The following is a 15,118-nucleotide window of genomic DNA, read 5'->3' as shown; positions in this document are numbered from 1 at the left end:
CACAAAGGCTGCTGACTCCACTAATGGAAGCCGCTTGGCGTGGCGCTTTGTCAGGTGCACTCGCGGCGCGGGTTTATGACCACGCTGAATCGCGCACGCTCATGTCCGTTCCACAGGAGAAATGTCCGTTGTGGTTTCCGTGACAGATGATCTAATTTTGCAAAATGGAATGTGTCTCTCAGGGCGTGTATACCATATGCTACGTACGCCTTACAATGGTAATAAAAGCCACGACACAGAACCATCAACTTAACCTCTGGGGCCCTGTCTTTGTGGGCACGTGTAAATTAGAGAGTGCTATGCTAGGTGTTGGTACGTTTGTGACAATTAAGTCGTTTTTATGAGAACCCTGAGGATTCTAAACCCGGCGCGACTGTTTGATAATTTGGTGATTCCAACAGCAAACAAAACATATGCTGGAAATGAACACCAATGACAGTAATTGAGGGAAAACTGTCTTTGATAATCAGAGATGGCACTGCTAGCCTTGATGCTGAAGATACATAACATGGACTGCATCCATTGTGTCAAAAAAGAGAGAAAAAAGAGGTGTGAACCTCAGAGCACTTAAAACTCCTGCTCCACTGTCATTTACCGGTGTACAAAAGCAAGACTCGGGTGTCCTGTTCTCCCACAATGCTCGGTGCAAGCTGTTTCAAAGGTTTAAGACAAGAAACATGATTGGCTAAGAAACTATTATAACCACACCCTCCTATTTGAATTTCATTAAACTCAGCACTTTCATGCATGGATACATGTGCACTTGAGTTCATGTCACAGCTGCATTCAGCTGTGATTTTATGGATCTTTGCGATTGGCTGGCAAACATAATGCCGTAGTCTTAGATCTTTGATTAGAAAAAATGATGTTGTGACATTTATGTATGAAACATACAAACACTGAGTATATCAAATACAGGAGTACTGAGACAGTCGCCCGGTGGTATAGCAGAGGAAAAAAAATGTACATCAGAAAAAAGTTGTGGGCTTTGATCACATAGAATAACTTTCAAATCTGATTTCACCAATCAGAGACGATGACATATGAAGACCACATCAAACAGAGGGACATGACAGTTGATCAAAAGGGTTTTAGTCCACTCGTGGTTGGCCTCGGGCCGCTCACAGCCCACTCATAAATCCTCGCGTTGAAATCGTATCCATCGCAAACGGTCACAAGATAGGTACGCCAGCGCAGAGCAGGTAATGGTTTGAATCATCGTCAATTATTCTGTGTTAAATACATCAACCTTGTTCCCCAATTACACTTCCTTATTGAGGGAGTTCCTGTAACACGTTTATTTAGGCCTGGTATGAAATTCATTTGACGAAAACCATCTCAGGGCTCTGTGCGTTTCAGAGCTCCCCGCAGAAAATGTTTTGGCTTTGGAGAGCCAGCACTTTGAGAGTGTTTCGTGAAAAGATGTCATGGTATTTCATTCCTTGGTGATGCAAATAAGAGGGAGATAAAGAAGGAGAGAGGAAGAAGGACGTGAGGTCTATTTCTGTGCTTGGTGCCTGGGGCAGAATCTGAAGGCTGACCTAATGTGATTTTGGCCAGTAAATGAACTCAGGCTGGTGTTGGTGAGCGACGTGGAGTTTTAGCCGAGAGAGGGTCCAGGAGAGAGGAGGGGGGGGGGCATGGTGGGGGAGCAGGATGGGTAATGTGACAGAAACACGTGCTGTGACCTTTCCCTGTTATTTTTTTTCCTTCTCTCTCTATCTATCTCAGCCTCTTTTATGGCAAATAGCCTTGAGCCCCTGATCACTAAATCCCCTGTCAGTGCAGAAAAAATAGATATTTCATCTGTGAATGCAATCCGCCCCAAGACCATTGACGCCCGTTTCTCCAGTCTATGGGATGCCGCTTTAATTCTGCGGACCCGTCCGTATCTGCACACGTTTCGTTTTCTTGCTGAAGTGCCTTATGGAAGTCCCATGGAAGTTAGAAACAATGTTGTTATTCTTTTACATTATCCTTAAATCTGATGCTCCAAGGTCTGCACACCATTACAGAAAAGATTTGGTTGTGACATTCCTGTGTTGTATATGTAATCTACTTTAGACAGTGTAATACTTTAACAGTTCCCCAATGATACGTTGCATTTGAAAAGAAACCAGTGCAGTCTGTGGAACATGTTGGTGAGATTACACCGCCGTTGTGTAATAGATTTAGACTTTATTGTGCAACAGAATCAGATTTAACCTAACCTGATCTTGTTATATCATTAAGTAACAATCCAGTGGAGCGTTTTTGTTATCTTATTTTGGCATTTTTTGTCGTCTTGCTGGCCATGCTAGTACCTCCACCTGTTCACGCCTCCATCTTGCCTCTTCTTTAACCCCTCCACACTCCTCCTCTTCTGTAATCCCCAAATCCACCAGCGAAGGCGGTTTTCTCCATCCACGTCTTAAGATATGAGTCCTTCTGTCCCCGCCCGCCCCTTTCCTAAGCCACGCCCTCTTCTCTCTTTCCCGTCTCTGCTGCAGTGAGCCAAGGGGGAATGGCGGCGGACGTCTGTCCCGATCCAGGGATTCCGGAGAACGGGAAAAGGATCGGCTCCAGCTTCCAGTGGGTGCCCACCTGTCCTGTCGCTGCTCTGTTTTTAACCTGAGTAGGAACCGCACGGAGCCCCTGTAATTGGAGCGGGCCCTGCGTGCCGATTAAGCCTCCGTGGAGACAGAGCCCAGCGTACGAGAACCTTAACCCGGGCCGACGAGTCCCGCGCTCCGCCGGGAGACGCTCGTCTTCACCGCTCCCGGTGGTCAATTAAAAACATGGAGCATGCTGGGAAATAGTGCTTCATTTTCCTGTTATTGACTAATAAGTGAAGACGAGTCTTCTGGGACGAGTGCATGACTGATGGGCCCCATTTGCGGTTCCATAGGGAGAGAGAGGTTATGGTAAATGTGTGTTCCCTGCATGCACAGCGGGTCACTCACTGACCATCATCTGCTTTGTTTTGATTGTGTTGTTGTTTTTGTTTATTTTCATAACCCCTCCCTCCCCCCCAAATAAATAAATAAACCCACAGGGTCGGAGCGAGCACCCAGTTCTCCTGCGATGACAGCTACGTGCTTCAGGGATCGAAGAGCATCACGTGTCAGAGGGTGACCGAGACCCTGGCCGCCTGGAGTGACCACAGACCCATCTGCCGGAGTGAGTGTGAACGTGGGTTGTCTCAAACTCCGCCCCCTAACTTCAAACCCCGCCCCCTCACTTCCCGTAAAGACGCTGTCCAATCCTGTTAAGTGAGATTTGTGGCAGGGTCGTGCACTCCCTAACTTTTACTGTGGCAACATCTGGCAGGGTCGCAAAATATCAGTAGTATACACGCACTCGTAGGAGACATCATCTAACCTCCATGCATGGTCCTCTACAGTTTGGCTAGGTTATAATGACATGAGTTAAATTAATTCTGTTTCCGTATGAAATAATTCAACATGGATCATGTCTGTTGTTTTTGCAGATGGTCCACAGTGTTGTATATCATAACTCGTGCTTGTTACAGATTTTTGGAGAGGAATTGATTTTTCATTTCACAGCCACATCCCATCATTGCATGTGTGCATCCGGTGAATTAATTAGATTTGATGTTTGCTTTAATTATGCTCTGTCATTTTGAGTGCCCACCCATGGTACCTTTTCATGTCTTCGGGATTTACTAACCTGGACAGAAGCCTCATTTAAATGCACAGTTTGGAGTTTAATTAAAGTTTTGTTTGCATGTGTCAGTGAACTATGGTGAACTTGTGGGTAATGGAACAAGGAAAGGGCTTGTTCAAATGTAAACTGAGGATTCAGAACTAAGGATCTTTGTTCTATGCACTTACATTTTGAAGTTTTCTATAAGGGTTTTCATAAACCCTAACCCCCAGTCCTTCCAAAAATGGGCTCTGTTCTCTTACCATAATTTTTGACTGGCGGGCTTTGTTTTCAAACCTGCAATTGACAACCATAACCGACAGTGATTGTAGCAGTCATGTGAAATGATCATTCAGTTCACTCCTACTGTGCCTTTTCTCCTTTGATCCAGAACCAGTATGTCTCTAGACTACCCAGGTGGACTCAATCACCGTTCCACATCCAATATAATTTCTCCATTCTGTTTCCACCAGATGGAGAGAAGAATATGTAGAAATGTGTTCCATGGACATTCAAATAGAATCTACCAGCTGTGAGATAATAAGAGAAAAGATAATGTGAACAGTGGACCCGTCCTTTGGTTTAGAGTCAGTCTATGGCAGGGGTACTCAACTGGCGGACCGCGGTCCGGATCCGGACCCGAACGCAGTCCTGTCCGGACCCAATCTCATTCCTGATTAACTGGATACGGACCAAAACAAAACCGTAGCATTTATTTCAGGGCTATTGAAAAAACACTCCGTCACGAGTGTTACGTTTGCCACCCCCGCTCAACAACTTACGTTCGCCACCCCGCTCTACAACAAGCCTGCCTGGTTGACGCTTCGCGAGCGGCGCGAGGGTCCGCGCGGCGAAAATGACGTAATCGCTGTGGCTCCGCGTGTGCGCGAGTGTCTCGCGCGCTGTCGGTTCGAGAGGTCGTGCATCTCTCGAATTTTGTAACTTTGCGCCGCGCTTCAGCGCAATGAACAAAGTCACGTTTTCAGGGTTCATACACCTTTATAAGGTGGAATTAAAGCACTTGTACGTCACTTTCAAGGTCCATTTCAATATTTCCCAGCATGTTAAACATAATTAAGTTAAATATTTATACATATACTCGAAATAATTCGCTTTTTTATCACATTATTTAATGGTTGTTTATTTAAAAAACGCCCAATCTTCACGTCTTCACGTTCTCTCATGTTTCGTCCTGGAATTACAAGAGGCTCGTATTTGTTAACCTAATACAAGAGAACTATTCAGTCAGACAGCTATTTGTTGTGAAACCAAGTAGTTACAATTTCAAGCATTTTAAAGTACTTTAACCTAAATTCCAGCACTTTTCAAACCTGAAACATATAGCAACATTAAAATTGGTCAGGTAAATGTTCATTCCCCTGTTTTGAGGGGTGTTTCTACCACATATCGTATCGGACAAAATGCCTATCGTTTCGGAGAACACTGCAGTGACGCTCGCGAAAGTATAAACACCTCCACCGTTCGCGCACCGTACCCCCCCCCCCCCCCCCCCCCCGCCCCCCGCTCAACAACTTACGTTCGCCACCCCCCGCCGCACCGGACCTCAGGGCACAGGTATCTGCCAAAATTGGACCGCGGACAAATTTAGTTGAGTACGCCTGGTCTATGGAATCCTTTGAGACATCGCAAAATATATGTAGAGACATTCTTCATCATTCTCCCTGAACAATAGAGCCAAATGAAATGGAAGATGTTTGCATTGGATTTTTTAACACGTTTGGTATTAATAATCCCAGAGCATGCCGTTTGGGTGGGCTTTCTGTGCCACAGCACCGTTTATTTACAAGACATAATGAATCGTGCAAAAATAACCTCCTTGACCATGAAATCCAAGCTGGAATAACCAAAAAATGGTTGTAGGATTTTCCCCCTAATCCCTGTTTCCACTTGGTTGAGTTTGTTTATATGTTGTGGGGGGTCATTTTGACTCCAGAGTCTCTTTCTACAGTGGAAGCCTGAATCCATTCCCCTGAATGAGTCTTCATCTTCCCTTTATACTTTAAATATGGTGTTTTGTACAAAAATGGCTTTGTTATTCAATCCAAATAACAAAATAGCTTCTTGGTGGAAAGTTCAATTATATAATAGAACTGTTGTCCTTTTAGTTTGCTGTCTTTATTGAATGCCATATGCACATATTGCTATCCTGAAGTAAAATTAAAGAAACAATATAATATAATGAGAAATATATCCTTTCCTCAGTGTGCACCAGTACTTTCCATGTAAAGCAAAATAAAAAAATAAATAAATAGTACTCTAAGTAATATTTATAAGAGGCATTTTTACAGCACCATTCTAAGAAATATCTGCTATCTCTTCACATGTCATTTTCATACATTATATTGAAGTGTTTTTTTTCCATTTTCTAAAACTAAGTGCTCATGAAACATAGTTGCATAACATATAAGTGTCATTTCCCCAAGGAGAATCCTGGGTAATGGCTATGGTCTTCTTGGGTTGCGCCCAAGGGTTAAGCTGAGACCTGTTGCTGCCTTGAAAGGCAAAGAGGACACAGGCCCCCTGAAGACATTAATCAAAATGAAATAAGGCAGTATTTCAGGCCTTCAAACGGAAGAGTAACTGTGTTTGACAATTTCTTAGCACGGTTCCCACACATCACTGATCAACCCAGACACTTTTGTCTCAGCATTGCCAAGCGCTTTCTTTAAAGCTAACACTTAAAGAGATTTCTCCCCTTTTGGGGGATAAGTTGAGGGCTGAAGGTATAAAATAGGAAGTTAAAAAACTCTTTAACCTCATGATTTAATAATTCCTTGTGGGTTTTTAGCACCCCTCTTGAAGTGAATCGCTGGTGATCTCAAGAGATTATTTAGACTTAATTATTGAGTGGGTTTTAGACCTTTAAATGAGGAATGAGCTCTGTGTCTGTCCCTGTACTATTCATTTAGCATGCTGGGAGTCTGCTAGTAATTAGAAATCATTCTGTTTTTAGTAATGTGTGTAAATTCAGTTTGCAAATACACACATGGGACACAGAGCCAATGCAAATATGAAGCGTAAAGACCTTTTTGAATGAATGACTGCATGAGCACGTGAATGAATAACAATGAATAATAACATATACACAGTGTATCTCGTACACTGAAACATTTTTGAGCAATGACTGGCAAACTGAAGATTAATACCACCATATATTATACTGTAAAGTGATAATACACGTTGCGTGTACAGTAAAAATAATCGTGTAGGCCAGTGTTCTTGGAGAGAACTGGATTGAGAAAATGGAAGAGAAATTGTGGTTATAGAATAATGTTAATGGGCATTGGGCACAAAAGGATACATTGTGCAGTATTACTTTGAATTACCCATTTTATTATTTCTCTCTCTCCCTCTCTCTCTCTCTCTCTCTCTCTCTCTCTCTCTCTCTGTATGGGTCTTTACTGCAAGAGTGTCCATAGTGATTTTTAGAATGCCCTCAAATACGCACGCGAATTTCCAATTTGAGAGTATCTGCAACCTTATCTCCTCACATGTCTACCTTTCCAAAGCCCTGGTGCTGGTGCTGGTCCTGGTGCCGTCCCACTGAGGATCAGATGAAGCCACAATAAAGAAGCCAGCCCGTTCTTTCAAGCTGTCACAGGAAAGCCTTGACTAAACACAAGGGAGCATGAGCGGTTAACAGTTCTGCACAGAATACTGAACAGGCTTAGAAAAAGAAACACGCACGAACAAAAAACACACTGTGATGGAGTCAAATTATACTGAGGCATGACCTCAAATAAATTAGAACATATTTATTCAAAAAATGATGTAGATGTGTCCTTTTAACATTAAAAAATATCAGACGTGAATGAATCTGGTGCATATATGGTATCTGCTCTGTGTTATGACTCAAGTAACATTAATGCTTGGAAGTGAATACAAATCACAGTCGCCATTAGAACTTGTCGGGCTCTGACAGAAAGCAAATTTTGGCCGTGTTTCAGTTATGTATTGTCTTGTTTTGTTTGTTTCTCACGTTGGTAGCAAGAACATGTGGCTCGAACCTGCGAGGTCCGAAAGGCGTTATCACGTCTCCGAATTACCCGGTCCAGTACGAGAACAACGCCCACTGCGTGTGGGTTATTACAGCAGTGGATCCTGCAAAGGTGAGACTGTGTTTGTTTGTTTTGGGGTTCATCCCAGATAAACCTCAGACTGAATGTCTGTGAGGTAGGAAAGACTCTTTCTCAGGGGAATCTGTACATGCTGTTAGAAGAAACGCAAAGAAACAAAGCTGTTGCCATGCATAAATGTCAGAAAAGTAATGTGAAGATATATATGGTCCAGTAATCTAGCATAATATTCCACCTGTTGCCACATCTGTCTAAATGATTATCATTCATGTTATTCTGGTTCTAAGTTTCATCAACATATCTATATCCATATGTCTGCCCGTTCACTTTGAATTATGAATGTAATGGTCCACAGTGACTTTGCCACTAGAAGTGGTACAATGATTATGAACGTAGCCACTTAGACACTCAGATACTATCAAAATAAAATATAGGTACACACTATACTTATCTGTATTCTGCTGTTTTTGCAAAACACCCAAGTGCAGATAGTGCTTCAGCATTTCATGTTATGCGGGGAATGTTTGTATTTATCACCTTATGTAATTGTTATATAATCTGCTAACCCTGGAATAAATTGTGCCTTTTATTCTGTTGTGCAGAATACATTATGAGGGGCAAACCTACTTGCTTGTGTGTTAATACAAATGTGACTCCATTGTTATTACTGATCACTTGCTTATTTCTGTTTGCATATTTCCAACTAATTCCTGGCTGTATTTTATAGCGTGTTTTCCCAGGGACAAGCTGTGAAACCACAAGCTCAGCTAATGTTCCTCTGTGGTGTTATTCAAACTTTACTCAGGTATTTCATTGTGTTTTTTCCTCCCCAAAGTGTACTGCAAATCAATATAGAGCATGACAAAGTGATTCTGTACTGGAGGAATGAAAACGGACATCATTAAAGTGTCGTTGGATGAACCATCAGAATGCCGGGGAGTCGCTAAATTATGATAGCTTAATGGAGAGTTCATTTAACAAAAATAACATTAACTGTTAATGTATTTACAATACTGCTGTAGTACCCTAGTCTCATTATATATGCTTAATTTACTGTAGAGAGTATTGCTCCTAAGCTTAAAGGAACACTAGAATGTTCAACATCAGAAAACACATTTTATCCAGTATTTGGAGAAGTTCAAAACTTTGTTTTATTCTTGGTAATTTGCCTGATTTTAGACCCAAAAATGTCTTGCCAGAAACTTCCATGGACCATAATTCCACGACATCCTTTCTGCATTGTCAAAAATTCTCTAAAATTAAGCATTGTACAAAAAAAGGCCCTAAAATCATGATTATTACTGTGAATGCTCTTCTGAGGGTTAACACTAGTTTTCCTTTGTTAATAATAATTACAGGTTTGCACTGAAGGAAACATTTTTTTTACTGAAAAAAAGTACTGAAGTAATTGGGGTCACTTCTTTCAATGAACTGACCAGCAGTAAATTATTCACAATGAAAGTGAGTCATCATTAAATTTGGAGAAACATCTGAAGGTAACTAGCAGAAGGGATAGGCAGTTCTTCAGGGGTATTTGGGTTCCACTGCCTAAAGTAAAACAAAGAGATCTAGAATTTAGTGTAACACAGAGTTGTTGAAGGCTGGACGCATGTGTGGACGGCACAGAGATTTATTAACACAACTAACAGACTTATACAGAGCACACAGACATGACACCAAGAAGAACCAAACGATATTAACATATAAACCAAATAACACTAACCGAAAATGCTAACATGTTGAACTGGGCAAACATGTAGCTAAAGAGAAACAAAGACATGAATAAGCCAACAACTAGAGAGACCGAAATCATACCGAGTACTTACAATAACAGATAGCAGAAGAGACTTAAATACACGGGACAGGACAAAACGAGGAACCCAACAAGACACAGGTGGGTATGATAACCAGGGGGCGGGGTTACAAAGGACATGGGCGTGGTCAGAGACAATAATGACCCTGTATGTTGGACACGGCTGTGTACGTTTAGATTACGCTGAAGTCTCTTTTCCATATGATGTTGTTTTCCTTTCCCTGTGCAGGACAGCCTTGATTGATTGCGCTTGATGTCCTGAGTCCTGATTGGGTGAAGAGCACTGTGTTCACATCTATTAACACTTTATCCCGACTACTCAGGGGCTCTGCTGGCAACCTAACCCAGCTCGCCCCCCTACCGTAACGATGGGACTGATCACCAAACGTTCTTCCAATGCTGAATATGTTTTTGGGTTACTGATGCATTTCATACCGTATGTGAAATTGTAAGCAATATTAGAGTATGCCATTTAGTCTTTTAGGTTGTATCAGGCCCGTCGCGATGGGGCAGGCAAACCAGGCAATTGCTTGGGGCCCCAAGCTGGCCTGGGGCCCCCAGACAACAACAGGTTAAGAATTAAATGCAGCGACAAACTGTGTGAGCCCCCCTTTACATTCTCAAAGTCATGAGCAATGACACTGTTCTCAGAATCCCCCTCAAGGGGCCCCTCCCACCAGCTGCTTAAGGCAGGCAGACACTGTCCTGGCAGACAGCCAAGTTTTAGACGCCGGCAAATATGAAACTTAACCATGAAGCAAATTTATCCATCAGGAAGCCAAAAGAGAAAACAAAAGAAGGAAGAGGAACACAAAAAACTAGTGGTGGGCCGTTAACGGCGTTCGTTAATTTGATACTCTTATCGGGCGATATAAAAATTATCGCCGTTAATATATCTACTAAATGGGTAAGCAAACTATGATGACTTTCAACTTGACAGTTTAGCTCGGCTGTATTCCTAACCAAATTGCACAGTAGGGGCGAGAACGAGTTTTCAAACCTGTGAATTAAAAATCGTACGTGTGTTTACATGGATGCAGCCACGAAGTCGCCAGGTTTGCTTCATGGAAAATTCATTTTTAGGAACGTAAAATATTACCGGAGCGGAGCTCGGAGCGGTCGTTTTCTGCATGGTCCTAGCGCTAGATTCGTCGCTATTTAAATATTTATTTTTAACTGTTAAAACTTCAGAGGACCAAACCGGCTTTTGAAAAAGTCCCCCCCAAATTATGTCCGTGAGATTAAATGTACTAAATGTTGGCTTTCATTTCAAATATCATGTTTAGCTGAATAAACATGTTATTAACCCCTTTTAATGTACAGTATGTAGGCTTACAAATTCATGTTTAACTGAATAAACCGTTGAACACGAGTAGCCTACATTTTATTGAGTATGTTTTTTTCTTCAAGTATCAAAGTAGAACAGCTTCCTCAAGCAGTCATTGATGCATTTTGGAAACAGGAGATGAGCCCCTGGTCTAATGCACCCTCTGTATTAAGAAACCCTATCTCAAAAGCTGACTTTTAGTTATTACTTGGGTAGCACACATATGAGCCATTTTAATATAGATTAATCTAGATTAATTTCAAGATTTCAGTGAGATTAATCTAGATTAAAAAAATTAATCTATGCCCACCCCTAAAAAAAAACACAAGACAGTGGTAAGTGATGATTTACACTGGATAAATTAGGCCTACCTGTACAAATGGTGTAATTTAGCAGCAGGTAGGCTAAAAACAATATATACGTCCCGGGTAATCCCATACTTAAATCTGCTATGTTCAGCTACAAGTAGTAAATTTGTAAAGTAGTTAGTTTGAGGTGTATATGCTGTGGTTCTTGAAGGTGGACTGCGGCCAGATATGTTTTTTTTTTTGGCCGGAGGGGGGTTTGGGCATGAGATTTCTGGTGTGGAGGTTGGGGGGGCCCCGGTTGGTGTCTTTGCTTGGGGCCCCCAAATACCTTGAAACGGCACTGGGTTGTATTATACAGTGCTACTTTAAGGTAGCAATAATATACCTCTGAAATGACATATCACACTGAATTTTTATATTTGTGTGTAATAGTATAATGTTCAAAGGCTGGTAAAACCAAAAGAGCATGGACAGTGGTTTCTGAATATTACCCAGTCATTAGATTAAAGTTCTCAAAGCATAAGAAATATAGAGCAAGACGAGGAAGAGCATGTGACAGTGTTCCAGAGAGAGAGAGAGAGAGAGAGAGAGAGAGAGAGAGAGAGAGAGAGGTGGTAAGATGCCTTGAAACCAAAGAGCTAACAAAAGAAAAAAAGATATGAATTCCATTAAGCTGCCATGAGTAATTGTCTAAAAACAGGATGCTGTTTGACTAATCAAAATGATGCAGGCTAATCACAGTGCCCACAAAGCAACACGCCGACCGAATTATGCATCAGGATATTAACACTGCTGCCTTACGTCAGCGTGTCCGGTCGTGAAACCATGCGGAGGCTATGCCTCTGTCACCACAGAAGCCTATGGTGGACATGGGCGTGTCTCACTTCTCTCCTTCAATGTGCTTCATCGCTGTGAGGCTGAAGACCTCTGACTTCCCAGCGGGGTAAGGGCACAGTCTGGCTCTCTCTTCTGGGAGGAAAGGAGGCCCTTGTGTATGACCTGCTTCTGCAGCTAACGAGCGCATTGAGGCCAGTCACGGTCGCGGGTGCTCAGGGGCCGTCCACGCCCGGCCTCCTGCCCTCTGGTCTACAAAGCCACGCGTGTGGTGAAGTGATCTGGACTCACCGGGAACCCTCTCCCTAGTCTCGGAATACAGGGTTGGCAACTTTTCAAGATCGCTTGGAGTGAGATTTGAACCTGGAGGAGGTGGCGAGTGTAAATTTTTGACGGTGGGGTGAACGTAAAATGGACACAAATTATATATGTGATATGTATCATATCGCGATCAATCGATCGTCGGTGGTTGGCGCCAGAGCGAACTTTTAACTAATTGAATCATAGATGTGGATCAGAGGTAAATAAACTAGATTTTTTTTTTGGCGTGAGAAATCGGAAGTGTGGCATGTGAGCGTGTGAAGACGGTCAAATGCGTGTGTCTCATGCTCAATGCATGAGAGTTGGCAACCCTGGAATACCTCGAGTCCTCAAGGCTGTGTGTGTGTGTGTGTGTGTGTGTGTGTGTGTGTGTGTGTGTGTGTGTGTGTGTGTGTGTGTGTGTGTGTATGTGTGTGTGTGTCAAGGTGCTCTCTGTTCCTCTCTCTGCACGTTACACACCATTGCTCAATCCGTTAGTTCGGTCTGTCTTCCGTTCACAAATTTCCTTATGACGGCTGCACATTTTTCAAATTAGTCACTTTCTGAAGGTCACCTTTTTTTGCTTTGGTTCAGGTTGCTATTGTGATACTCCTCTGATAAGAGGTTGCGTATATTTCTGATGTGCTAACCCGTATTTGATCAGATTGCCTGCTAAACAGCAGATATGACCCCTAAATGAAGACCTCTCAGCTCTGAGAGTGACCCCGGGACGGGTCAACAGCCCCCTTCATGTTTCTTTTAATGTCCTTTCAAATGAGTGCTCGGCTTATGCATAAATGAAGGTGCCTCCATTTTGTAAAAGTTTAAAAAGCTAAGTTAAATTTAGCTTCTTGTGTTAGAAGCAGCATTTTACTTATATCTAAACATGAATGACTCGCTCAAATTATGCACAGCCAGGTCATTACAGTTACATCCAATGCACTGAAGCCTGGTACTGGTAAAGTCTTGCAGCACTCTGGGGGACAAATTGGCCTCAAACTGCTTCACTAACATACTGTGACTTTGTTATAAACAGCTGGGACATTTTTCTCAGCAGACGTCCTTCATTTAAATCAAATACTAGCAGCAGCTATGATAACACACAGAGAGCCATACTAATTGAGCCAATATCTGGTATTTGTAATTCATGTTTATTTCATCATAAATCCAGATTCAGATACTGTTCGGTTCTTTATGAAACAGCCTTTGCTATTTAAATGAAAGCTGGTACGTACCAGATCTAAACCAATGGTGGGGCCTTTACTCCTTAAGAAGTGCAAATAAAAAGAAGGAAATCAAACCTGTGAGGCACACAGTGGGCACTCTAAAAATAAGTATTATGGGGTGTTGGCTCTGTGTGATGGCTCCAGCCAAGTAAAGATGTAGCATAGCACCGACCTGGCCAGCGCCGACCTGGCCCGCACCGGGGCTCTGGAGTTGAGGGAGAGACACTGCAGCTGCTCAATTCAGCATTACTCACATTAATATTAGCGTTATGTTCAAAGGACGTGTTTCCCAAATAGAAATCAGCAGTATTTTTACTTTTGGTTCAGGGTTCTTTCCCCTTCTTCTGAAAAATTGTTATTTTTTCCAAAAATATTGTTCCATCTTTTTTCTTTTGTCTTTCTTTTCTTTTTTTCAGCTGTGTCTCAGTAGTTTTGGGTTTCATCTGCTGAGTAGGGGAGTGTTAGTTGGGTTTAAGAGTTGTGGGATGTGGCACATGTCTCCAGCGCAGCTGTAGTATTTCATATTCATAGGCGTTCTCATATCCAATTTATCTGTGAAGAAGAGACTGATAAGATGAGCTAGTGAAATTGAACACATTCGGCTTGTGTTTCTGTTCATCTGTACATCTTGAATGGTTTTGTATTTACGGTTCTACTTTCCACACCCAGACAAAAAGACACTGCATCCTCCAGTAATTGCTGTGTAAGATGTTGAGATGACAGCTTTTTATAATTAATGGCACGACCAAGCTGACCACGGCTGTCCTCTAGCTGTGCTGTTTGCACTTTGGAACAATGCGCTCCATGGTGTTACCCTGATCGCACTCAAGCATTTCACCTACTGTCCTCGTTTCAAGGATCTCCAACAACAACAACAACAAAAACAATATTAGTAAAACACTCAGGGAGAATGAAAATCAAACGGCGGTATCCCAGAAGGCCGAGGGCCTAGCTACAGGATGGGCCTTGTGCAACTGCTGCTGCAGTGCCTCTGAGTGGTGAACCCAGAGGCCTTTATCCCGATCGGCCGAACGGCATCGAGGAAGCGGAAGATCCAGCAAACAAGCAAGGTGTTCGTTTTTTTTTTTTTTTCTTCCCGTGGATGAATTGCAGTGCACAGAACAATCACAAACATTTTCTTTGAAGTGCATTTGAGAACGTCTTCTCCTGGCGCTCTGAACAAAAGAAGGCAAATCGGAGCCATTGAACCAGTTGTCAGGGCCTTTCAGTTTCATATGAAACAAAGGAATCAATAAAACCCTAAAAATGCCACGGTCCAGCCGCTTGAAGGAACAATCACTGAGACGTCCTGTCGCATCAGGACTGTATTTATATAGACCACGAGTAGTGTTTTTCACCTCCTGCTAAGTCTGGTGGAAAAAGTGTCTTCACTTTTGACAGGATAATTTAAAGGGGTGTAGTTTAGACAGATTCGAAGCCTCAGCAGGCGACTTTAGGCACTTTGGCAGCTAATACCGATTGGCCGTTTAGCACCTCTGATGTGCAGGGCTCCCCTTCATAAACGGCCACTTCTTCAACTGACACGACCTCTTGCCAACTTGTTTTTC

At 42.6% G+C, this 15,118-nt stretch overlaps 1 protein-coding gene across 2 annotated transcripts in view; it reads left to right on the top strand.

The window, feature by feature from the left end:
- The window catches only part of csmd1b (CUB and Sushi multiple domains 1b), a 288,049-nt gene that overhangs the window by 177,397 nt on the left and 95,534 nt on the right, over window positions 1–15,118 (top strand). For both annotated transcript variants that reach the window (XM_076974689.1, XM_076974688.1), the window contains exons 8-10: window positions 2,490–2,571; window positions 3,035–3,159; window positions 7,654–7,775. In XM_076974689.1, coding sequence (XP_076830804.1) covers window positions 2,490–2,571; window positions 3,035–3,159; window positions 7,654–7,775 — 329 coding nt within the window. The remainder of the gene's footprint in view (window positions 1–2,489; window positions 2,572–3,034; window positions 3,160–7,653; window positions 7,776–15,118) is intronic.

The sequence above is a fragment of the Brachyhypopomus gauderio genome, chromosome 15, assembly GCF_052324685.1.
Source record: "Brachyhypopomus gauderio isolate BG-103 chromosome 15, BGAUD_0.2, whole genome shotgun sequence".
In the NCBI taxonomy this organism is placed as follows: Eukaryota; Metazoa; Chordata; class Actinopteri; order Gymnotiformes; family Hypopomidae; genus Brachyhypopomus; species Brachyhypopomus gauderio.
The sequence above is the reverse complement of the archived record's forward strand: the minus strand, read 5'-3'. Positions and strand labels throughout refer to the sequence as shown.